This window comes from Elgaria multicarinata, chromosome 3 (genome assembly GCF_023053635.1).
Source record: "Elgaria multicarinata webbii isolate HBS135686 ecotype San Diego chromosome 3, rElgMul1.1.pri, whole genome shotgun sequence".
NCBI lineage: Eukaryota > Metazoa > Chordata > Lepidosauria > Squamata > Anguidae > Elgaria > Elgaria multicarinata.
The window spans coordinates 141081935-141108327 of NC_086173.1; the positions used below are offsets into that span (position 1 = coordinate 141081935).

Sequence of the window (26393 nt, forward strand, 5' to 3'; positions counted from 1 at the left end):
AATGATTGTTTTGGGGTTGTTGTTGTTGTTGTTTTTAACACATTAAAAGAATAGATGCGAAGACTGAACTTGTAAAATCTGTCAGGAATTAACCCCCAAAAGGAATTCCCATACATTCCTACTCCAGACCAGGTGTATTGTTCCCCTGACTCCCCCACCCCATGATTTTCTTAGTTGATGTATCTTTTCCTTAGTCCACAGAGCAGGGGAGCAAGGCTGTTATTTGGGAAGACCCTGAAGGTGGAATCCCTCCCTTCCTCCCATTAACACAGGCAGGATCAACACTACAGGCAGAAAAGGGCAACTAAAATGAATAAAGGGCTGGAGCATCTCTCCTATGAGGGAAGGTTACATCAACTGGGATTGTTTAGCTTAGAAAAGAGGAGGCTAAGGGGAGACATAGGTGTACAAAATTATGCATGGTATGGAGAATGTGGACAAGGAGAAATTTTTCTCCCTCTCTCAAAATACTAGAACCCGGGGTCATCCCATGAAACTGATTGGTGGGAGATCCAGGACAAATAAAAGGAAGAACTTCTTCACACAGCGCATAGTTAAATTATGGAACTCTCTGCCACAGGATGTGATAATGGCCACCAATCTGGATGGCTTCAAAAGGGGTTTGGATAAATTTCTGGAGGCAAAGGCTATCAATGGCTACTAGCCCTGATGGTTGTGTGCTATCTGCAGTATTCGAGGCAGTAAGCCTGTGTGCACCAGTTGCTGGGGAACATGGGCGGGAGGGTGCTGTTGCACAATGTCCTGCTTGTTCATCCCTGGCCGATGGCTGTTTGGCCACTGTGTGAACAGTGGCCAACCTGTTCAGCTTCTCTTCCCCTCTTTATTGTTTTATTATGATTTTATTAGAATGTAAGCCTATGCGGCAGGGTCTTGCTATTTTATTGTTTTACTCTGTACAGCACCATGTACATTGATGGCGCTATATAAATAAATAAATAATAATAATAATAATAATAATAATAATAATAATAATAATAATAACAGAGTGCTGGACTAGATGGACCCTTGGTCTGATCCAGCATGACACTTCTTATGTTCTACTGCTTTATAACAGTTTATAATGGTATTGACAACTGTTGTGGTCCATGACACATTCCTATTATTATTATTATTATTATTATTATTATTATTATTATTTGCATTTGCATTTGCATTTGCATTTGTATACTGCCCCATAGCCAATGCTCTCTGGGCAGTTCACCATTTTCAAACTGTTTTTCCTCCTAAACCTTCTCCTCATCTCTCATTCTCTCTTACTGTCAATGATGTTACGCTTACTCCGGTCAAGGAAGCTCATAGCCTTGGCTTTATCTTCGACTCCTCGCTCTCCTTTATTCCTCATATTGAGGCAGTAGCTAAATCTTGTCGATTTTTCCTGTATACTATTGCCAGGATTCGATCATTTTTGTCTGTCTCTTCTGCCAAGACACTTGTTCATGCACTGGTTATTTCACGGTTGGACTACTGCAACCTTCTTCTCTCTGGCCTTCCTTCTTCTCACATCAGTCCGTTGGTTTCTGTTCACCACTCTGCCGCAAAGATCATCTTCTTGGCTCGCCGCTCCGACCATGTTACTCCGCTTCTGAAATCTCTTCATTGGCTTCCAATTCACTTCAGAATCCAATATAAACTTCTCCTGTTAACCTTCAAAGCTTTTCACGGTCTAGCTCCTTCCTATCTCTCCTTTCTCATCTCACACTATTGCCCCGCTCGTGCTCTTCGCTCCTCTGATGCCATGTTTCTCGCCTGCCCAAGGGCCTCTACTTCCCTTGCTCGGCTTCGTCCATTTTCGTCTGCTGCCCCTTACGCCTGGAACGCTCTTCCAGAACATTTGAGAACTACAAGTTCAACCGCAGCTTTTAAAGCTCAACTAAAAACTTTTCTTTTTCCTAAAGCTTTTAAAACTTGATGTTGTGCAGACTTCTACTGTTACTTTCTACTGTTAGTTTTACCCTACCCTGTGCCTGCTTACCCTACCCTGTACCTGTTTGCATTCTCTTCCCCTCCTTATTGTTTTACTATGATTTTATTAGATTGTAAGCCTATGTGGCAGGGTCTTGCTATTTACTGTTTTACTCTGTACAGCACCATGTACATTGATGGTGCTATATAAATAAATAAATAAATAAATAATAATAATAATAATAATAATGCTTTCAAAGTGTTATATGCTACTTGGTGCAGATCTGGCCACACATCCAGATGCAGGGCTAAGATAGCAACATTATAATTCCCCCCCTAAGGCTGCAATATAGTTTGAACAGGCCTTCCCTCCAGCTGTTTAGTGATATTTTTCAACCGGGTTTGGGCCATTCAACACTCTTTCACCTCCATCTCCTAGGTCAGATATATCCCAAGCACTAGCTCACCTGTGGTCATTAGTAGGGTGACCATATGAAAAGGAGGACAGGGATCCCATATCTTTAACAGTTGCATAGAGAAGTGAATTTGAGCAGGGATCATTTGTATGCATGCAGCACCTGGTGAAATTTTCTCCTCATCACAGCATTTAAAGCTGCAGGAGCCCTGACCTCTTTTGTATCTGGTCAAAAGGGCAGGGATCCTGCAACTTTAACTTTGGTGATGAAGAGAGAATGTCACCAGGTGCTGTATGCATACCAATGACACCTGCTGAAATTCCCTTCTCTATGCAACTGTTAAAGATACAGGAGCCCTGTCCTCCTTTTCATATGGTCACCCTAGTCATTAGGAAAACTGTTCTCTACATTCTTTCCATCTGTTTTCCATTATCCCTTTTATTAATGCTCCAGAGTATACGTGTGTGTGTGAGAGAGAGAGACAGAGAGAATATAACTTTTAAAACCCAATTCATACAGATAGTATTTAGGATGCAATGCTGTATTCGCGTGCCTGGGAGTTAGGCCCATACAATTCAGTGAGAGTTCCTTCTCCAGCTGTGGCCTATGACCCCTGTATGTAGCTTAAGTGAGATGACTTATATAATATGTAAATTAGCTACTATATTGGCCTATGTGGTGACAAGTCAGTTGCCCACTTTTGTCTGGACAGACTTGCAAAACCCACACTAAAGGTGATGCTGCCTTTCCCCTTGATTTACATTCCATGATAGCGTCCTGCCATAATGCCATGGCAACCTGTGTTGATTTGTCTTTGTTCTCTAATTTGATGCTTCCAGACTACACAAGAAGGGCATGAAGACTTTCTCCTCTTATCCTTCCCCATCAGCTTTACTTCTGAATATCAGAGCTTTTGAACAAATTGCAGACGAAGACTTCACAGCTCCTTCTTGTGAACTCCCAGAGACATTTGGTGGGCTGCTATGTTGCACAAAATAGGCCTATTCTTACATTTTCAAATCTCTTTCACTTCCTCTCCCACCAATACTTGACAGTAGTCCATACTATTCCCCTGATTTAAATCTATTTGTTGGTATCCAGGCTGGGAAATGCTTACACTTGTCACTTTCAAAGACTTGACAATCAGCTATGTGATATGCTGTCATTTCAATGAGATGTGAAACTTAGATTGACAGCCTCTAATAATTCCATGGAGCCTCTCAACTTCCTCTTAACATCTCATATCGCCATGGAGTTTTTCTCTTCTTTCTCATCCTCTTGTTTTCTCTGTGGAGTTCTTACATAGAGCTAAAGAATGGATTTACTGTTTTCTTCTGAAAAATGAATGTCAGGGGAGTTCAGTGTTTAATAATGGAATCACAGTGAAAATACATTGTATTTATTAATTTATTCAACAAATTGATTTATTTTATGATTAACATTTATATATCGCCGTATCTGCTGAAAAGCCATCGAGGCAGTGTACAATAATTTGAAACAATAAAACAATCAATGCAAGAACATTAAAATAGTTAGACCAGTGGTTCCCAATTGGTGGTCCGTGGACCCCAAGAGGTCCGCGTAACCCACCCAGGGCATCCGTGGCACCATTCACATATTCACTATTCATTTCTGGAGTCCAGTATTGACAAATTCCTACCAGAAGTAAAATATAACATCACTGAGCACCTGCGTGATTTAGCGACTAGCTTCAGAGATTACTTCCTTGCAACTAATCCTGAAAGCTCATGGATAAGGAATCCTTTTGAATGTGGTGATGTGCAACTAACAGTTCTATCTGCGGAAGAGCAAGGTGCACGTGTTGATGTGATGGTTCATTGTGATGGTTCATTGAAATCATTTTTCAAAGAATATAGACTGGACCAATTCTGGGTGAAGGTTTTTCCTGATTATAAGAAGTTAGGTGAAAAAGCTTTGAAACATCTAGTTCCCTTTTGTTCCACATATCTTTGTGAACAAACATTTTTGACATTTTGTTATATGAAGAACAAGCAGAGAAATCGGCTCGATGTTGATCCAGATTTGAGATTAAAAGTAGGAAATATTGAACTGGATGTGGACGGGATTGTTTGGGACAAAAGGAGGCATGATTTCTCCCAACACATTTAGGTTTAGTAGCTGCTAGACAAGTCATAATTTGTTCAATTGTAAACTAGACATTAGTAAAATTAAATTCGTCTTTATATTCCTAACTAAATCATTGTCATTTTTGCGTGGTAATATCACAACTATCACAAATTTTATGGTCTGTTTTTAGTATACCTAAAATCCTTTGCTTATTAGAGGCTACCCCTTATTTTCTCCAAAATGGTAACTACCATAAAGGTAACAAATTTTTCAAAAGGAGGGGGTCCATCCTTTGGCATTTGAAAAACAAGGGGTCCACAGTACTTAGCTAATTGGGCACCACAGGGTTAGAACATTAAAAATACACATTTTGAAAGGCTAAGTGGAAAAGATGCCACGGAAGTGTGTGTGTGTGTGTGTGTGGGGTCAATTGCAGTTCTTCTGGGAGGTTTGCTTTGAGGGAGGAGAACACAAGAGAAAGCCTTTTCACAGATGCCTGACAAATGGGCTTCTGCAGTGAATGGCACCCTTAAAAGGCTTCATTTACAGTGAGACAGGCAGCCTCTTAGATAGCCAGGTCCTAACCCATTTAGGGCTTTAAAAGTCAAAGCCAACACCTTGAATTGCACTGGCAACCAGTGCAGGTCTTTCTGGACTGGTGTGTATTATGCTCCCAATACCGTGCCATTTCTTCACATGGCAGTTCACCCTCCACCCCACCCAGGCGGGTGAAGATAAATCATTCTATTAATTTGCATTGGGGGAAAACTAATCTGGCGGGCACCTCCGCATAGCCTGGTGGATGTAGTAGTGCCCACAGGCACCATATTGGAGACTCCAGGACTAAATTGTTGTTAATGGCCCAAACTTCCAACCTCAATTTCCCAGACTGCACTTATTATTATTATTATTATTATTATTATTATTATTATTTATTTATTTATATAGCACCATCAGTGTACATGGTGCTGTACAGAGTAAAACAGTAAATAGCAAGACCCTGCCGAATAGGCTTACATTCTAATAAAATCATAATAAAACAATAAGGTGGGGAAGAGAATGCACCAAACAGGCACAGGGTAGGGTAAAACTAGCAGTATAAAGTCAGAACAATATCAAATTTTAAAAGCTTTTAAAACTTGCTGAGCCGCCACAAATTGCCAGGTCCATTTGCTGAGTACCGCATGGTCCATGAGCACCTAGCACCTAGCCTTCCATTTTGCATAAAAATGGTGGCTTGGGGTTTTCCAGAAATCTAATTTTACATAAATGACAGCGCTAAAGGGTCCATTTACGCAACATTACAGGTGTGAATGGTCCATTTACAGCCACCATTCATGCAACATTACTTTTCCAGAAAACCTCGAGCTGCCATTTTTACACAAAATGGCAGCACGCTAAGGGACAGGGGGGCATGGCACTTCTTGGGATCTCACAGGACTGGCCAGTGGCTCAGGCAATGAACCAAGTGGTGTTGGCAGAAAATGGGTGAGCACCTGGCGAGACTGGAAAGAGGTGAGCTGGTCCATCGCTAAATTCCACTTGCCACCTGTGTTGGATGATGAGGATGAGGATGATAATAATGATGATGATTTATTACCTTTATATACTGCCCCATAGCTGAAGCTCTCTGTTGTTGTTGTTGTTGTTGTTGTTGTTATTGTTGTTAAGCTTGGGTACTATCCTGTCATATAATGATATATTAAATTTTGGATCTTGTCCTTATAAACCACCCTTTAGGCCAAATACCCTCATAAAGTGACTTCCATCAAAAGATTAAATTACAGTCATAAAACACAACCATTTACAGCCATATAACTCAGCCATAGCCATACAATAACAATATCAACTCTGGTAAATCTGTTTCACTAGCAGATGATGATCAATGTTAATTTGTGTGTGTTTCTTTTCATTTTGTTTTCATACTTTAGCATGTCCATGTTCACATACTCCCAAGGAAGGCTGGAGATTTCAGCAAGAATGACAACATCTACGATGAAGTAGGTCTGAGCTCAAAAAAGTTATCACTTGATTATTTCAGTGGATGATGCCATCTAAAAATGAGTCTGAAACTGCTGAATTTTCCATTTTCAAAATATGGTTACAAAACAGGTGGGGAGTTTTGCTATAGATTTTTTAGATGGTCCTATTATATCCCAGTGATCCTATTGCAGAGCAGGGTGGGCAGAATTCTGGTTTGCAGGATCTACTTTGTTTCTTACTAGACCCCATCAAGATCCACCAACCAAAGCCAAATATAAAAGACATACACCTAGAATTAAAGAATTTTGAGAATAGGAATTACTTTTTGGAGCTGAATTGAATGGAGCTCACAATCCTCCCATACCCAAAATTCACTCCTGCTTACATTCTTAGCCTTTTTTTATTTTAGTGGTATAATCTGGGCCAGGAGGAATCAATTTATTGTTGCCATCATTAAACAATTGAGAATCAGAAAACTTTACCAATCCACTTCAGTTCACCCCTTGATCTCCCAGAAGATCCCAATTGACCTTCTGTCCACCCTTGTTGTTAAGAATGTTTGTTGCTAAGGAAGAATATCAAGCATGAACGTTGATGTGTCATGCCAAATTTCAGCACAAGGAAGTTATTCTGGAAGTTTCTTATATTTTTCATGACAAGTATTGTTGATTGGAGTTCCTAATGACTGCTGTTTCAACAGTGTGTGTGTGTGTGTGTGTGTGTGTGTGAGAGAGAGAGAGAGAGAGAGAGAGAGAATGAGAACTAGCTTTCTTTTTCCTTGAAACAGTGAGGCCATCATGTAATCAATCAGATATTGTTGTGTGACGTAAGGGGGTCTGAGTCTGGAATGGGTATTGTATTTTTAGTATTGGCAATTGGCAATTTTTAGTATTGTCCCTGCAGAATGGTTTCACACATTGGGATGCCCAACTGTTAGTGATCTTATCAACTTTTAACCAAGATATGGTACAACGTTTTGCTCACAGTATTTCTGGTAACTTGAGCCATATTGATAACTCATGCACATTCTGGAAAGACAAAAATTTGGTGCTAACCTGTATTTTAGGGAACTACGTCTCTACCCACTGAATTGATGAGCTTACTTATGCCACCCAGCATGTTTCGGGTTATGGGCGATATAGAAATATAATAAATAAATATCACAAGTGCAGCATGCTTGAGAAGGGGGGAAATTGACAAATATCTCTCTCAAGTTATTTCTATCCTGAATATGAAGACAAAATTCTTACCCATGTACATGAATCAAATGCAATTGGTACAGCCAGTCAGGAAAGAAAGAGATGGAAGTCTTTTCAGCACTAAGGCCAGATCTACACCAAGCAGGATATAGCACTCTGAAAGGGGTATGAAAGTGGTATATGGAGGCAGGATCTACACTACTGCTTTATAGTGGTACTGAAGTGCAGTGACATATAGTGGTACTGAAGTGCAGGGGCCTATGACATATACCGTATACCACTTTCAACCCCCTTTCATAGTGTTACATCCTGCTTGGTGTAGATGTGTCATGGGCCCCAACAGTTGTCAGTGCACTTCAATACCACTATAAAGCAGTGGTGTTGATTCTGCCCAAGATGGATAAATGCACAGGTATTCAAACCCAGACTTTTCAGAGCTAAGCACTCAAAGCCCAGGTCCTGGATAGATCAATGTCAGTTTCATTTTCTCCTACATCCACTATTTTTAAATCGCCACCACCACCATCATCATCATCATCATCATCATCATCTTGATTTCTTCCTGTTCCATTTATGAAGACATTTGTGAATCTGAAGCAATTTATATCAAAACTCAACTGAAACAAAATTCTCACTCATCCTTAGTGTGAAGTTCCTTCTGTTTGGTGATAATAACTTTATTACAAAGCCTGACTGCCCATGAGGGGGTGACATTGCAGGGCAAAATACCTTTCTAGCTCCTGCACCAGTGTCTGAAAAAATAATGTAGCACCTGAATCATACTGAAATTGGCCATCCCTGATCAACACAAATGGTGGAGAACAATACAAACGTCATGGTAGGCTGCTGCCATTTTGTCGTCAAAATGGATCTCAGTATCAAAGAAGACCAAGTACAAACCCTCGGCTTAATGACATTACTGTTGCTAAGCTTTTCTGTATTATACATGGAAGAAAAGATCATCTATTCCCAAGTATGAATTATTCAGTGTAAAACTTTTAAACCAGCAATGATATTCAGCATGCGACGTCCCCTTCTTTCCCTCTGACATTCAGAGACACAGCAAGAAAATCACTTAGGGAAAGATATTTTGACTTAGCGATCTCATTCAGCGCATTATGCTAAATCATTTTGGCGGCACAGGAATACCTATTAGGAATCACTTTCAATTTCGGTGGGTTGGAGGAAGCGGCTCCGCATAAGACTTAGCAGCTTTCTGGCTTCCGTTTCAGTCAAGCCTAACTGGGGAACAGAAGCGCATTCATAAGCTGATTTCCAAACACCCTTGGAAATTTCAGTTGCTGGTAAAATAGCTTCCTTGAGCTTTGACTGTCACACACCACCGCCTCTTTAGCTAGCCCTCCTTGGAAACCATTTTCGTGAGTGAGGTGGGGGGGGGAACAGACATGCAAATTCTTTCTTTTCAGTCTCCTTGATGGCTTCTCAATATCAGAACAATTTCCAGTTACTGGGGAATGAATGTTGGCTTTCATAATCTTATGACTTTGTAAAATAGGGATATTTGTAAAGCTATCAGTACTGGGGCTACTGAACCCTTACTGAATAAACTTTAAGATTCCTATGAAATGTTCCTCAAATCACTCAGTGCTTGTATTTTATATTATGGTTTTATACTGTTGTTTTATACTTTTAATTTAATTTTTAACTTTTAATTTTTGTGAACCGCCCAGAGAGCTCCGGCTATTGGGCAGTAAATGTAATAAATAAATAAATAAATAAATAAATAAATAAATAAATAATGAAAGGTCTATAGAAGAAGTTCAGGAGGCAAACATGGAAACAGAAACACATTACCTATCCATTTCTATAGCACAGCTGTGATTCCTCAAGGTTGCTCAGGGCAATATAGGCCATGGCTAGACCAGGCGATATCCCGATGATCGCCCCAGGATCATCCCTGTGCATGACGCTCTGCATGATGATCCCTCCCTTTCCCTGCGATATTGACCTACCCATTTTCCCCAATTTTTCCACCATCTCGGGTCGATCTTGAGACCGCGGAATGTGTGCCCTGTCATTGCTGGTATGTCCCGGCTCCTTGCAAGTAAATATGAGGAGCCAGGAACTGGGCATGGGGCACGGCGCTCCTCAGGAGCTCTGTGCCCATTGGGGGTGGGAGGGAGAACGAGGTGTGTTTTTTAAAACAACAACAACTCACCATTTCATTTGAGTGCTCGTATGCTCCTTTTCCTTTAAAAAAAACCTAAATGGCAGCCGCGATGTCGCACACCATGTGTAGACCAGGGTGACAATCTTGGGATCATAAAGTTGCGAGTTCATTGTCCTCCAACCCCCTCATCTATCCATGGCCATAGATAGGATTATCCTGTTTAATCATCCAACACAAGCACAGTTCACATTTCAGTGAGGTACATGACTGAGTAGAATCTGAACCCAGGTCTCTTTCATCCAAGTCCAACACTCCACTGGCCCACCACTTAGAAAGTTTTCAGATACCAAATTTTCTCTATGATGATATCCAGAAATTCTACCTCATTGCGAGTCACCACATGGACCATATACAGCTTTAGACCATTTTGCTGTGTATCACAATTGTTATATCCTGTGCCTTAAATTGGTGGACTGACTACTACTAGGTGTAGTGGGGAAACGGGACAAAGAGCTTTTAATTTTGTGAGATAGAGCTGCAGTGAGTCCTCATTTCAAAAACACACGGAATCTTTGGAGGATTTTCACCAAAATTGAGGCTTTAAATTTCAGCAAACTGAGAATAAAGTTTCATCCAGATTCTCTTGGTGTAAGTAGCACTTTTACGATTGTAGAGATTATTCGAACACTAAGGGCACTTTATTTAAAAAAACAAATCTGAAAATAAAATTGCGTCTATTATAGGAACTAAAATTAATACCAGGCAATTTCATCTCAGTCTTCTAGCTATATCTTGGATAACCAACTCAAATGATGCCATCAGATCAGGTCAGCTTTCCAGAGGTAACATTGAATGGACCAATAAGCATAGTTCTAATCTTGGCCCTTTGTTTGACATACACAGAAACGTAACTGTTATAGTAATGCATTCCCAGGGGGAGAATTCCAGAACTTATCATGTACTCTCCCCGAACTTCCAATATTATATATTTTATAGTAGTTCCAAATAGCTTTTCAATTGTTGGGGATCAACATTCACTAGCTTTTGTGGAAGAATCCTGGCACAGTGGGTGGGGGTGGGGTGGGGGAAGGTCCTGAGCTTATATGACATCTATCCAAATTGCCCTGGGATGAAGGGGGTAGATTAATAGTAAACAAAATAGATAATGAATATTCATTCGCCGAATATCAGGATAAACTTTCCCCATTTCGTCTACAGAACATACCTCTGAAGTGATGAGGATCACTTAAAATATTATTTGATTCTAATGAACTTCAGCGCTCATATTTGCCCCCGCACAATTATCTACCTGGGCAAATATGTAAGTAATATAAATCAAATGAATTATTCATGTGAATGCACATCACATCACATGCCAAAGTGTAACTGTTGTCATATGATCGAACTTCCTAGTTCAGCATGTCACTCAGTGTACCATAGCATATGGACAGAATTTTGGAGTTGGGTAGGAGTTTGATTGGCACATACTTCTGGAGGCCTGGGTCCAAATGACTGATAAATTTGATATACGCTGCTATCAGTAGATACTGCTTATGTTTCATGGATGTTACTATTATAAAATTATCAATGGAAAATAATCAGGGAAATACTTAACACAATAATATGGTAAGATGTATGTTTAACTGGCCCATTAAAGAGATCTAGCAATGCATTATTTTCAAATGCTGTTTTATTAACTGGAGCACTTACACAAGGTGTTTTTAGGACTCTTATGCTAGATCCTGGATCTAGGCCGTCTTGTTAATCTGTTTTTAAAAAGGTACTTTCTTTTTTATTTTTTTAAAGATACAAACTCGATTACAATTTTTCTGTCACTTGAAACAAAAACATAATATAAAGATAATGTGAAAATCAGATGTGACATTTACAAATCACTGTGTATGGGAACACACATAGTTAACAAATATTACTAGGTGCCTGTTGCATCCAAATAAATACTTTCTGACATTGGCTAAGTTGGTTTCGTCTTATTTCACAATATTTTTGGGTAGTTCTGCCATTTTAGAACTTTGCTCAAGTTGGTTAGCTTTATCATCTCAGCCATGTTCCATAATTTCCATGTTAACCCTGTCCCTGCTAGAACTTTTGTTATTTTCTGTTTTGCTGCAATCCTTTTCTCTCATAATCTATAACAATAACACTAAAAACACTAGGGATGTACTGATTTTGAAAAATCTGTTCCGCTTCCATTTCTTGGATTGTCAGGTGTCTTCATTCTGCCATCCATCCATTGATAGAATTGAAGTTTCCCCAATTTCCTGAATTTGCACTTGGAAAAATGTGCCAAACCCATCCAAAAATGTGCATTGTCATGCTTCAGCCTAGGGTGGGAAATGTGCATTTTCAATTGGTGTTTTTTTAATATAAAAAAAGAAGAAAACCCACAAAATTACATGTTTTTCTATGACTAATTTTGCATAAAATTCAGGAAAGAAAAAAAAACTGCTCCACAAGTCTGCAGAATCCACGTGGCTCTGGAAAAGCCGGTCTGCTGCAGAATATAGGTCGGAGTCATAGAAATCCAAACTCATTTGATTCCATTGTGGATTTCTCTGACATCCTTAAACAACACCCAACACAACACCAATTTTTGGGCTTTGGATCCTATTATCCTGGTGAGTGAAAATCATACCTCTCTAATTCTGAAGAATCATTCCCATGATTGTGCATCCATGCTTCCTACCGTAGGATATAGCTGCACAAAAGTCCTCTGTACAATCTCCCTCTTGTCCCATTCTCTCTTGGCCATGCATCATTGCTATTAGGGCACTGAGATACATATTCATGCAATGGCCCTTTCCACAGCCGGTTTGTTTGAAAAGAAGTGAAATCCTTAAATTTTCAGACAGAAAGTGTTCGGTGCAGAAAAGGGTTCAAAAGCTCATCTGCTTCTCTGAGCTATATCCAAATTATGTGTGCTGCCTGAATCTGAAAATGGAATCAGCTGGAAATGCGTGCTTTGATGAGATTCTTTGTGAGTTCTTGCAGGCCTAAGCTGTAAATACGGTGAGATGATCCTTTCACACAGTATTTTGCCACTGCCTGAATAGGTAATGTACTGGGAACTTAATCTCCTGGTACTTTGCAATATATTGGTGTCATAACAGTATCCAACATTTTAATGCATTTTATTTGAGACTGATATTACTTCCAGAGAGAGTGCCCATCAGTTTCTCAGTGGGCCATGCACTTTCTCTTACTGTGTTGTAGCAACAGAATGAATTGAAAGCCTTATTAGAAGCATCACAGCAATGTAACTGGTGGTGTCATGTCTACATTAGAGATGGGGGTTTAGTTCACATTTTAATACAGACCTACCTAATTTAGCTATTTCAAACCCATACATGAACTGAACCTGATTTATCCTAAGAAATTCAGGCCATAGCTAGACCAGGCAAAATCCTGGGGTGATCCCCAGGATCGTCCCTGTGCGTCCACATGATGCACAGGGGATCCGCGATCAGGGAGGGATCGTCCCTCCCTTGCCCCGGGATTTCGCCCTCCCCTTTGGCCCTGGTTTTTCTGAGGTCCTAAGCTGAGCCTGAGACCGCAGAAGATGTGGCCGTGTGCCGTGTGTTGACCTGGCTCCGTGTGATTCGCGAGGAGCCAGGAGCACTGTGCCCATTGGGAGTAGGGTGGGGGGAACGAGGAAACTAATTTAATTTTTTTTAAAAAAAACCACTTACCTTTAGCGCACAAGCGTTTGTGCACTGCTTCTCCTTTAATTTTTTTAAAAATGGCAGGCGCAACGCCTCTCCTTCTGAGGTCAACGCACGTTGCATGTAATCAGAGGAAGGAGTCTCACGATAAACACATCGCGGGATCTTCCCTCTTCTGTTGCAGGCTAAACTGTAGGTCTAGCTAGGGCCTCAGACTTCTCTGAACTTTGCAATGGAGTTCAAACAACATGTACAGAAATGTTTATATTAGGGGAAAGTGCACACAAAAATGTATATATTCATGAAAATAATGCTTTCTGTTAGGAAAATTATTTGCAAAAATGTGTAAATGCATACACATTTTCATGAAAACTTTTATAAAGATAACAACATTCAGGTCAAGCTGAAGTTTAGATTGGAGAAATTCTCAGAGATCAGGATGAAATTTAATAGTGGAAAAAAGAGAAACTGAGAGATTGACAGATAACTATGGATGAATTGATGTATTAACCCATCCCTAGTTACATGTTCCTTATTTGCACCCGATTGCCATATATCTCAGAGGAGTGTAATAGGAAACGAACCTCATGACTAGAAGGTAAGTGACCCTGATGTTGTAGGACCAGCACACAACATAGCTTGTAAGATTATTTCTTCATTTGAAACTTTAATAAATATGTGTAAGATCGGGGTTATAAGAGTTTGTTGGCATAGCATAGAGAAAGAAGCTTTTGGGGGCGTAGAATGGGTTTAAATGGGTGTACAAGTGACAGGGTAGTGCTTTAATATTAAATGGGCAAGTAGGCATACACACATAAAATACTATATCAGGGTTTGGATAAGGCCTGATAGAAAATGATTTGGAAATATGATTTGATATTGCTCAATGATGTTACTCATGGGGACTTGCAACTTGGTATTGCTCAAAAGACATTAGTCATAAGAACTTGTGACATGTACTAATTGTAACTAGGGGAAGGGTCCAGGATGAAGGACAGGTGAGGTTGTGGTTGGAAAAATCCATGTGTACCTAAAAACATAGAAGTAACCCAGACAGGTTAACCACAAGAACAGGGAACTTGACCTTTCATTGTCATGAACAAATACATCAGAAAGGGGAGGAGGCTTTCAGGAGAGGATTGGTCTGGTCTAAATTATGAGGTGGTCCAATGGGTTTAGGAGTTTAGAACACATCAATAGGAGGAATTGGTGATGTCAAATTGGGCATTTAAGGCTGAGCACAGAGGGATAAGATGTCTTCCCTTACCCTCAGGCAAGAGAGAGATGTGAGTCCCTCTGTGAAAAGGAGCTCCTTCACAGAGTCTGTGTTTGTCTTTCTTTGTGTTTGTCTATGTTTGTCTTGTTCTCCCAAAACCTGCTAGACTTGTGAGTATGTTCCTTTAATTTGCTTTGCTGAACAACAACAACAACAACTATTATTATTATTATTATTATTATTATTATTATTATTATTATTATTATTATTATTATTACCCGCCTCAAAGGCCTCTTCTAGAGAGAGAAACAAAATGGGGTCTTTTTACAGGATTCAAGGACTTTGATTCTATAGGACAATTCCTCTAATGGAGAGGTCACCAATGCCATCACCAAATCCAGGTTCTGCTGAGCCATGGTGACACCTCTACTGGGTTGGCCTCTATTGTGTTGTAATGGTGCATGTTCACCAGACAGTGCTGCTAGGGATGCCCATCGTTGGAAAATCCAGCCCTTTTTTGGGGGGGGGGGAAATCACTGGGTTTCTGCAGTGTGCCTGACTAGGCTTGCTTTTGCAAGCCAAGCCATGTGGTTTTCCCAAATCCCAGGGACTTTTAACGCAAATTCTGGTTGCAAATTCTGCTAATTTTGGCTGTCAATTGCACAAATTTGCAGAATTTGTGTGAATTCCAGGTGAAGTTTGTGCATTATTTAATGCAAAATTTAAACTATTTACAGAAATTCTGCCAGCTGGCTCAACTTGTGTGCACTAAGTTGGGCCAGCTGGCAGAAGATGGAACAGACTCTAGAGGGCCGAGCCAACAAAATCTCATTGCACTCCCCCCACAACGAGATTCCTCTGACATCCCTGGGTGCCATTGACTGTAATGTAACAGGATCTATTTAAAAATGGACTCCAAGGGAGAAGACTCAACTCCCACAGATAATGTTGTACTCGTGCTCTCTTTCCCTCTCCCATTTCCAAAGCAAATAAGATAAAGGAGACTTCGGAGAATGGGCAATCCATGAATCCCTTTCTTTATGTGAAACTTGGGCCCTGCATCTGTACAGTAGGCCAATGGATTAAATAATTGGGGGAACTCAGATGCTGCTGCCATTTGTATTAGCCACTGGAGCTGAGAGTATGAGATAATTGTGAGAGAGAGGCTATAAAGAACCCTATCGCAGTAAATTAAAATGAATCAGCTATATAAGTCACAGCTGTTTTTAAATTGCCCGTGTTCCCCCCCCTTTCTCTCCAAAAGACTCCCTGCCTATTATTTTTCTGTTAAACTAATTATTTTGTATTGATTTTCTTCTGAGGGAAAAATTGCCAACAGAACCGGGAGTACAGTATGCTACACTTCGGTCTCCTGTAACTTGGAGAATATGAAACCGTAGTACTCTGAAGACAGACAAAGCCCATAAGAGGGAAAAGGGAAATGATATGGATTTCTAAAGCCCACGTGATGTTTGTTCTAATCTGCGAATGACCTCTCTGTAGACAGAAGGCACTTCTATACTGAGGGAAGCAGGAAGTGCAGTTTGCCTTTACTCCCTTTAGGGATGCTACTTCCTCTTTCCTGCAGGGCCATTGCGACTTCAAAAGCTAAAGGACAGGAAGATACTCAGAAGATGAAACACTTGCCATCACTGCATCTCCATGCCATGAGAAAATTCACCTGTTTAGTTTCTGCCTGTTCATCATGAAGTCATTGCCTTGGCTTAGATCTAGCACAGAAATTGTGCCAGCAAAAGGATTAAGTGCAAGCTTGTGGAATGGGATTTCTGTATCCTCTCCACACACCCTGCACCTCTCCTCCCCCCTTGCATGCACACACACACACACACACACACACTGCTTCTAAATCTTACCATGAGCTGGGTGGGAATTTTCCATTTGGCATTTAGATTGTCATAACCTTGAGCTTAACTCTTCATGAATGTTTTGGCCTTTGGGTAATAAAAAACTTTGATGAGTCAGAGAGAGGAGCACTATGGCAGATCTATATGGACAAAGTGAATGTTAGAGGGAGGTGGATATTTTGGTGGTTCCTGCTAAGTGTGTGCTTGTGTGAACTAGGTTCTTGCCTCCAGAACTAGGATACATGGATTGACCAGTTCAAGAGGCTGAGGGCCCAAGGCAAAGCTGGCCAGGGAAGACCAGTGCAATGCAAGGCCATCTGCTGCAGCTAAGGGCAGTAGAGCCCTTGTGAGGGCCTGATCCAGGGGGGTGCGCACCTCTCACAGACCCAGTTGGAGGTTTTTCTCCCTCTCCCATAATACTAGAACCCAGGGTCATCCCATGAAGCTGACTGGTTATTCAGGACAAATAAAAGGAAGTCCTTCTTCACACAGTGCATAGTTAAACTACGGAGTTTGCTACCACAAGATGTAGCAATGACAATTTGGATGGCTTTAAAAGGGGGTTAGACAAATTCCTGGAGGAGAAAGCTATCAATGGCTGCTAGTCCTGATGGCTATGTGCTACCTTCAGTATCAGAGGCAGTAAGTTTATATGCACCACTTGCTTGGGAACATGCGTGGGAGGGTGCTGTTGTACCTTGTCCTACTTGTGGATTCCTGGTCAACAGCTGGTTGGCCACTGTATGGTTGGCCACAGAGTGCAGGATTAGATGGGCCCTTGATTTGATCCAAATCATTATTAGATTGTAAGCCTATGCGGCAGGGTCTTGCTATTTACTGTTTACTCTGTACAGCACCATGTACATTGATGGTGCTATATAAATAAATAATAATAATAATAATCCAGCATCATGGTTCTTATGTACTTAAGTAGAAGCCACCACCTCCATTGCTAAGTTGTGCAAGTTGTTTTGAATATATTGAAATGAAAGCCTCCGCAGTGCTTGAGAAACCCCAAGCCAACTTTATCTCAAGAAACATTTTCAGGAGAAGCCCTTGAGCACCAGCACAACCTCAAGTGCGATCAAGGTAAAAGAGGCCTCTGAGACCCAGCGAGCGTTAATCCTTTTATCAGCAATTTGTCTTTGGTCAGTAGTGGCTCCTGGTTGCTAACTTCTTTGCCAATGAATTGCCGTCAAGGACGCGGCAACGGCAAATGCCCTACAAGCTAAACTAAGTGAACAACACGCCTCGGGCGGGTGCCAATAGCTCCTTTGCAGGGAAGTGTGAAAGCGCTTTGTCTCCATTCAGGGGAAAGATTCCGTGTAAGCAATGACTTAAGAGCCAACGTTTTGCGTGTTTGAGAAGGGTGGGTGGGAAGGGCGGGGGAAGGCTTTGTCGAACGCGCTTTCTGAGCCAGGCTGCTGAAGCAAAAACGACCCAGCCAAGGGATTCAAGGAGAGCAGTGCGGCGGCAAAAGCGCTGATGGAAATGCAAGGAGACAGGTGGGCTGGAGGGCAATTAGATGGCATGATGATATGTAAAATGCCAAACAAGCTCTCTACCCTGCAGACAAATCGGAGGTGTAAAGAGCCGGAGCGCGATGGCAAAGCCAAGCATGCAGGTACTTTAATGCAGAACTTCTGGTTCTCTTCCCAAACCTCTGTTTGCTGTTCCAGAAGTAAAGGAAATGGGGGGGGGGGGCGTTTCTCAGCTGATGCTGTGGTTATCAGTAAAGAGAAGCACAGCCAATCACATCCAAATACATGATGATATCACTAAGAGCCATGGGGGTGGGGAGGGCAAGTGATGGCAATTTTCAAAAGCTGTGATGGGGGGAGAAAACGGTGGGAAGTGAAGGCGATTTTTTCAACACTCTTAAAAATGTTTGTGACAAACTGCACAGTATTTGCTGAGTCCGATGTGAACTCCTCTCTCTCTCTCTCTCTCTCTCCCGTAAATATGGCTTGCCCCACTTGCATGAGCCACATGGAAATATTTGCATCTACTATTTTTCTATTTCTTAATGCTGGATTGACAGGAACAGGGTTTCCTCCATGGATGCTAGATAAACTATCTATTTTATTTTGATTTAAGTCTGTCCATTTATCCATTTCTTTCAACTGATGGCAGCTTCCAAGGGACAATTCAAATCATCTGGAGATTCACATTTGCTGTCTAGGGACTGGCAGTTAGGGAGTCCGGGAGCCCAACGGGCTCTCCCGCATCTGCCCCCCTGGACCCAATTGGGCACCAGCCGTAAAGGCCCCACTGATACAGTGGGAGGAAGTGCAGTTTCAGCAGTGAGGGTGGACGGCTGCTGATGCTGATGCTGATGCTGATGCTGATGCTGATCCTGATGCTGATGCTGATGCTGATCCTGATGCTGATCCTGATGCTGATGCTGATGCTGATCCATGATCCTGATGCTGATCCTGATGCTGATGCTGATGCTGATCCGGCCTTGCCGAGCCTCAGAGTTTCATCCCGTTTCCCTCAAATTATCCCCATAGCGTAAAGCTGTTGTTGTTGTTGTTGTTGTTGTTGTTGTTGTTGTTGTTGTTAGCTAAATCACACACCAGACGGCAGGGCTCCTAAGATCCTTTGCATACCAGGAAAGGGTTTAAGGGGGAGAAATGTAAAAAATCATTAAAAAAATCAATGGATGACCCAATCCGATTCATATTTGGTATGCTTAAAGCCCTCATTAATATCTATTACCTTGCCAATTTTGAGGTCTTTATCTTTAAAACTTACACATTTGTAAGCATTTGTTTAAATTGTACTTTAAACATATCAAATCATCCTCCTGCGCCCCCAGCTTGAAGAACAACAAAAGATTCATTCTTAAAGGGGTCCAAAATATATCAGTTCTTTTGGCTAAGAAGCACAATTAAAGCAGGATGCATGGGAGTACTTCACAGTCAAAGCAGATTATAAGCTGGAAAACTTCAGAGTCCTTTGCACGTAATTCACAGTGATTGCACAGTATAACCCTGGTGTGATGAAGCTCTTCAGAAGAAGCTCTTGCAGCCAGACAAGTGGGGGTGGATGACACATGGGGGGGGGGAAGTGCAGAACTTTGGTATGAGGACAGGTGGCTACGAAGCACTCTAGGGGGCTCGTGGGCACTTGAGTGGGGTTTGTGCTCATGGCAGGAGTGCCTGACCTGATCTGGGGGATGGACGTGGGGTGGGTCTGCCAGACTCCTGGACCAAGTTAGACACTCACAACATCCCTACTCACAACACTATATTGTTTTGGGGAGAATCCATTTCCTCCCCAGCTACTATGAGGATTTCAGCTATGCTCAGACGAACAGAGACATCTGGAGGGGGTGGTGCAGTTGACGTCATTTTCCTTGCTAATCAAAACATTCTAGCACTTTGCCCCTATGTGCTCTGGCCCCACTATGCCACTACTCGCCCTTCTTCTAAGGTGAACCCACAAAAGCTGACGTGGTCCTAAATTTCAGGTGGTTTCAACACATCAGCAATGAACTAAATAATCTGCCGGTCTCTTGCAGTCCAGAACTGTACTTCAAGGGGAGGGTGGGGGGAGCTTTGAAAAGGAGAACAAGAGAGAAGCTAATTACCAAGCTAGTCTCTTAATGCTTATTTTAATCATACTGACTACCCCATCTTGGCAGACGCAGCCATTAGACGGCAGAGGCAGGAGGGAAGCTATCACAGCAAAATGGTGATGATGCTGGGAATTGGGCTCAGGAGTGCAATTTGACTTGTCAGTTTATATAGACATAAAGCTTCATTGTTGTGCACAGACACAACTGGCTTTTAAAGAGTCTGTTTCCCTCCTGATGATGTGGAAATCTGCTAGGCAGTCACTGTTCTGAAGCCCTCGCATTTATGAAGCGGCATTTTCTTCTTCTTCTTGTATGTAAACAGAACGCGCTCTCCTACATCTCTGGATCATACTTTTGAGATGGGCAACAGGAAATGTCTTTTGGATACATCTCTCTGGAGAGACATTGGCTTGTCAAACCCCTCAGAACCTGAGTGCCTTGGCAGCTATGGATGGACGGAACAGTCTATTTCCAGGCAGCTTCACCTGCGTGGAGATATAAATCTCATTTTCTGTTTAAAAAATAAATAAAAAGAAAAACTGCATGAAAATTTGCGTTTGTAGACATTTACCCCCTAAAATACATGTTTTGGTGGTTTTGTTTTTTTGTTTTTGTGCAAAAAGGCATAAGTGAAAGCGCAACAGTAAGAGATATTTCCCCCAAATAGCAAGCCCAGACCCCCAAATTGCACTCACCCACTTAAAATCAAACTTTCGGCTCAGCCCTGGATGTAATAGCTAGAATTGTGCTTGGAATCACAGTGCGTTTGGACCACATTTTATTGTTAGATAAACACTGGCATAACCAAACATGTTGCTACTAGGAATATGTTGGTTTATTCCCAGTAAGTATGTATTGGATTGCACCCTATGCCATCCTTTATCCTTGAGAATTCGTAACATACTGTACCCTATTGTCAGTCTGCTACCGGCTCCCAAATAAATATCTTAAAAATTGAGGCCTTAGTTAGACCTAAGGATTATCCCAGACAAATGGAGGGGTCATCCCTGCCTGCTCCCGGGATCCCCTGTGTGTCATTTGGATCCCTGGATATAGGCCTGGTCTAGCTATGGCCAGAGACAGTTTTAAAAATATACATTTTAATGAAATATACCTTGATATCCCCCCTCTCTTTCTCTCTAATTCCATGGTATTACATCATTTTTAACAAGCTAATTTCCCCCCATAATCTGAAGCCTAGGGCTCTTTTCTTAGTTTTCCAGTCTTAAGTCTGAAAGTTTGTATAAAAATGTGCATGCCTTTTTGTGCAAATATTTTGTACACATTTTTGCAAATACTTTTCCTAATATAATGACCTTTCAAACATTATTTAACTAATATGTAAACTGCCCAGAGAGCTTCAGCTATGGGGCGGTATATAAATGCAATAAATAAATAAATAAATATTATTTATGCATTACATTTATATCCTGCCTCTTTTCCTCCTGCAAGGAATCAAGGCAGCTTACATGACCCTCCTCTCCTCACAACAACCCTGTGAGGTAGGTTAGGCTGAGAGTCAGTGACTGGCTCAAAAATCTCCCACATCCCAGTCTTACACTAACCACTACACCACACTGGTTCTCACATATGCATTTTTGGGGGTGTACAATTTCTCTGAATATATGCATGATCGTAACATGTTTTCATGGGAGAACCCCATTGCAAAATCTGGAGAAGTGTGTATTTCTTAGGATAACTGAGTTTTGGTTTGCATATTGGTTAGAAAGAGTGAAATTTCTCTGCCATCTCTAATTACACCAGGAGGACATGCCTCATATGTAGAACCAGGCTGTTCATTTCTTTCTCCAGCTTCTAGTTCAACCTGAAGTAACAGAAGTACAAGTGCATTTTTCCCCAGAAAGTTGTACTACTCAGAATGAAAATCCATCTGGTATTGGATATTTCCTACTTTCCAATGATCAACTGTTGCAATGCTGAAGAGAGAATTTTATGCACATCAGAGAGTGATAGTAACTGCCTAATATTTACAGACAGGGAGTATAACCCAGAACTTTTATTAGAACTAGGAATGTTCAGATTGTACAAGATCTGTTCCGTCTGCATTTCATGGATTGTCAAGTGCCTTTCAGTCTGTCATCCACTCATGTTCCCAAATTTGCACAAATGTGTATTTGTGCAATTTTGCTGTTGTGAAAACATGCAATCCCCCCCCCCCCCCAAAAAAAAAAAATCTCTCCCAAATGTTTATTTTTACACTTTAGCCTATGGGGGTGGAATCCACATTTTTTTGACTGGTGCTGTTTTTTTAAAATATCAGAACGTAAGAAGAGCCATGCTGGATCAGACCAAGGGTCCACTAGTCCAGCACTCTGTTCACACAGTGGCCAACCAGCCATCGGTCAGGGATGAACAAGCAGGACATGGTGCAACAGCACCTTCCCACCAATGTGTCCCAGCAATATATTTTTCTATTACTATTTGCGTAGAATTCAGGATAGTTGAAAAAATGGTCTGTTAAGTCCTAAGAATATGCACAACTCAGGAAAAGCTGGTCCGCTGTGAAATCCATGGGTCGGATTCATAGACATCTAAACTCATTTGATTCTGTTGCAGATTCCTCCAACTCACCCAAAAGCACAAAATATTGTCCAAAAGATTTCAGGCTGTTGCAAGGCATAGTGGGATAAAGAAGCAGTTTGTAAAGTCTTAAGGTGGAATGAAGTAGTGAACCTATTCATAATTAATGGGGAGTAACCCTCAATGAACAGCTTTACTGTTAAATAAACAAGAAGAGGATTGTGGTTGATGGATTGATGGATTGACTTATTTATTATGACATTGAATACTGTTCATGGTTGTTCCCAAGGGAGCCCCAAGAAAGCTTGCAAAAGATTAGAGAGAGCAATAGGAATTAGTATGTAGGGGATGGGCCGGCATTTAGTGGCAGTGCACGTGAGTTGCATGCAGCATGTCCCAGGCTCAATCCCTGGCTTAAAAAAAGAAAGGAAAGAACAGATAGAACGTGATGGGAAAGAGCTTTTTCCTTAGGCTGCTGCTAGTCAGAGTACCATATAATGGGGCAGATGGATGAATAATCTGACCTGACATAAAGTATCTTCCGGTGTATGTTATAGTGCAGAGACATAGGCCGTAGCTAGACCTAAGGTTTATCCCAGGATCATCCTGGGGTCAAACCTGTTCATCTAAGTGCCACACAGGGCATCCAGTGCTCAGGCAGGGACGAACCTGGGATGATCCTGGGATAAACCTTAGGTCTAGCTACGGCCATACATGCCTCTCACTTTGGGGGCCCATTTGCAAGCTGTGAAAGAGGGAATACTTTAGTTATATTTCAGGGGCCTGAGAAAAAAAATCTGAATTTGGGGAGAGGTGAGGGGGGGGGACTTATTAAGAAAACCAGTTTTGTTATTTTTTGCCCTTGTCCAAATCAGGAATGAAGACAGGAGATAGACAATGGGGTTAAATAGGATGCAACATCATTTAATGCAACGCAATCCATCACAGAATCGGGGCTAACAGCTTATCAGTTTGGGGCCCCGTCTTCAGGAGAGAGTTGAGAGGTCACTGTTCCCTCTGTCAAGCTGTAAAAGGGTGACTGCACCCCGGTTCTGAGCACCCAGGCCAGCTGCTGCCTGTTTGGCAATTGCCCTGGCCAGCGCACAGAGCAGGTGTACTGAGGAGGCTGCATGGCATCACAACCGTAAGGCCCCCACATGTGCTGTGACTGCCCTAGCCCAAGGTTGGCTGCTGTTCTGAATTTAACAGGAGTTAACAAAATATCACATAGTGATGGGGCAAAAATCCTCCTGGGTCCATGAGGGCAGTGGATGCCCTGACTCTGGCCCTCGTGGGCCCAGGTGGATGTGGTTGGGGGATTTTTGCCTCAACACTGGCAAAAAAACCAACGGGGGTACAGATCTGCACCCTTTGTTCTTTCCCTCTGCCATTAGAGTGGAGGGGGAAATATGCAATTTCCTCAACCTTAGGGAAATTGCATCCCCTCCCCCCTCTGCTGATGGGAGCCTTAAAGGCCCTGTTAGGGCCCCATCAGCATGCAGGGAGAGATTAAGGCCATTAGGGCATAAGGGGGAGAGGGCAAAGGGTTCCAGGTCAGGCAGAACTCAGTTCTGCCTGGACCTTTGCCCCCTTTGTCCTTTGCCACCATTGGGCAAAAACCCACCAGGCGCATCCCACTAGGTCCATGAGGGTTGGATGCGGGGGCATCCGCTGCCCTCTCAGGCTGAGGTGGATTTTCACCCCATCACTATCTGATATTCCGTTAGCTCCTTCCTGTAGGATCCCTTTGGTCACCTCTCCAGTACTGCTGACTTCTCTGTGTGTTCATTACTGTCACTTGGTCTTAAGGAACAAATTTGCTTTCTGCATTGGTGGGAGTGGAGAAGTTACTCATTAGAGTGATGTAATTAAAAGAAAAGGAAACACCATGCCAAGTCCAGTTTTCTCTACCAATCGCCACCCTGGAGGTTGCTCAAACTCAATTAGTCATCATTGTGCTTGTTAAGGAGAACAATGTGTTGTAATGATCCTAGCTACAAATGACCTTGCTGGCAGCATTGTAATACTTTCTCAGCATTTCTGTAACCACAATTGACATACAACACATGATGCTGTCCATACAGAGATAATCCCAAATTCCTAGGTGTGTTATAGTTGAAGTGGTGTACCTTACATGCCATGGGCTAAAAAGACAAGAAACCCATTATCTCAGTAAGCCAGAGGCATGTGGGTTTAAATAAGAACATAAGAAGAGCCATCTAGTCCTAGATTCTGTTCACACTGTGACCATCCAGCTGTCCATGGAAATCCCACATGCAGGACATGAATACAGCAGTACCCTCCTGCATGTGATCCCAACAACTGACACACAGAAGTTTACTAAAGCTTTGGGACCAGCCCATTTTGGATTGGATTGCTTTGGATCAGAGTCATCAGGGTTTGGAGGCAGTCCAGATATCTTTAGAGTGGGCTGCTTCATATTGGATAAATGATTTGTCCAAAGCAGGCACGCAGGCCTACTGTTAAGGGAATATATGCTTCTTTGTCTCCAAAACTGCTAAATGCCTTACTTGAAAAGAAGTAGGGAGAGAAAGAAGCTTATCCTGCTGTAGCAGTATCTAGGAGAGTTGTATGGGCTTGAAACATGTTGGATGACCTGTAGATAATTCCATTTTACTGAGTTTCATGGGCCACTTCCTCCTGTTTTCTGTAGCCATCAGCTGGTGATGGCCAGAAAAGCACCTCCACTTCCACTATCTGTGAAGAGAAATGCATTGTCCAAGCATGGCCAGGACCTTCACTATGGAGTGACTATGGTCTTTTATTGAGTTCTGCTCATTTCTGTGATGGCTCAGGGCATCCAGCTGTCAATCTTCATTGCGAACTGATATATGAGATGCCAAGATGATGTGAAATCTCTTTCCCTGGAGTACCATCTGTTTCCCAAACCTTGTAACATTGAGGGATTTTGCAAAGACATGATGGACTTTGTTGATGGATATGTGGTGAATTTTCATAGCCTTGTGTTACCTGTGTGTGACAAAATGATTAACTTAATTTTATTGTTTTTATCATTTGTAGAGGGGGATAGAGTAAAAACCAGACATCTGTGAAGTTTTTATTAATGTATTATATTTTATTTGGTGTTGTTCCCCGCCTTGATCCAGAGGGAGAGGCGGGTAATAAATAAATTTATATTATTATTATTTTAGTTTGATAGCAGAATCATTTAGGAAATGTTGTTCTGTTCAAAATCTTGTACTGAAAGGGTCAAACTGAGAGGTTGTGGAGAGAAAAATGGCAAAATATGAGAAACTGGACCAAAGCAATCAAGTATTGTTCCTAGGAAGGCCCCATACTATTTTTTCCCTTTATGGCCATAGAGATCATATTAAAATTCTATCAATTCAAAATATTCCAAAACGTTTTGTACAATGATATAAGTGTACAACCCTGCAATGTTTCCAGTGCAATCATGCCCACTCAGAAGGAAGTCCCACTGAGATCAATGGGGCTTACCCTCAGGTAAGTGGGTATACAGCCTTCATTATTGGCTTGGTCAAACTATGGTTCAGGGTTCCCTGTTTTATATTGGCTTTTGTTTTGACTACTTTTAACATCTTCTTGAAATGCTCTGTGAGGCCTGGCTGGAAAATTTGGGCTGCCGTCCCTTTTGCCAAATGCCTGTTGCTGTTGTTTTCCCTTCCTTTAGACAAAGCAGATGAGAGACCTTGGGAAGGAGATGCCCACCATAATTTAAACTTTGTTGGTAACTCAATATGGCTGTTCTTTGTTTGATTCCCCCCC

General features: G+C 41.7%; 1 protein-coding gene across 1 annotated transcript in view; it reads left to right on the forward strand.

Moving 5' to 3' along the window:
- The window catches only part of FHIT (fragile histidine triad diadenosine triphosphatase), an 866513-nt gene that overhangs the window by 699652 nt on the left and 140468 nt on the right, over nucleotides 1-26393 (forward strand). The window contains exon 5 of the mRNA XM_063123429.1: nucleotides 6359-6427. Coding sequence (XP_062979499.1) covers nucleotides 6359-6427 — 69 coding nt within the window. The remainder of the gene's footprint in view (nucleotides 1-6358; nucleotides 6428-26393) is intronic.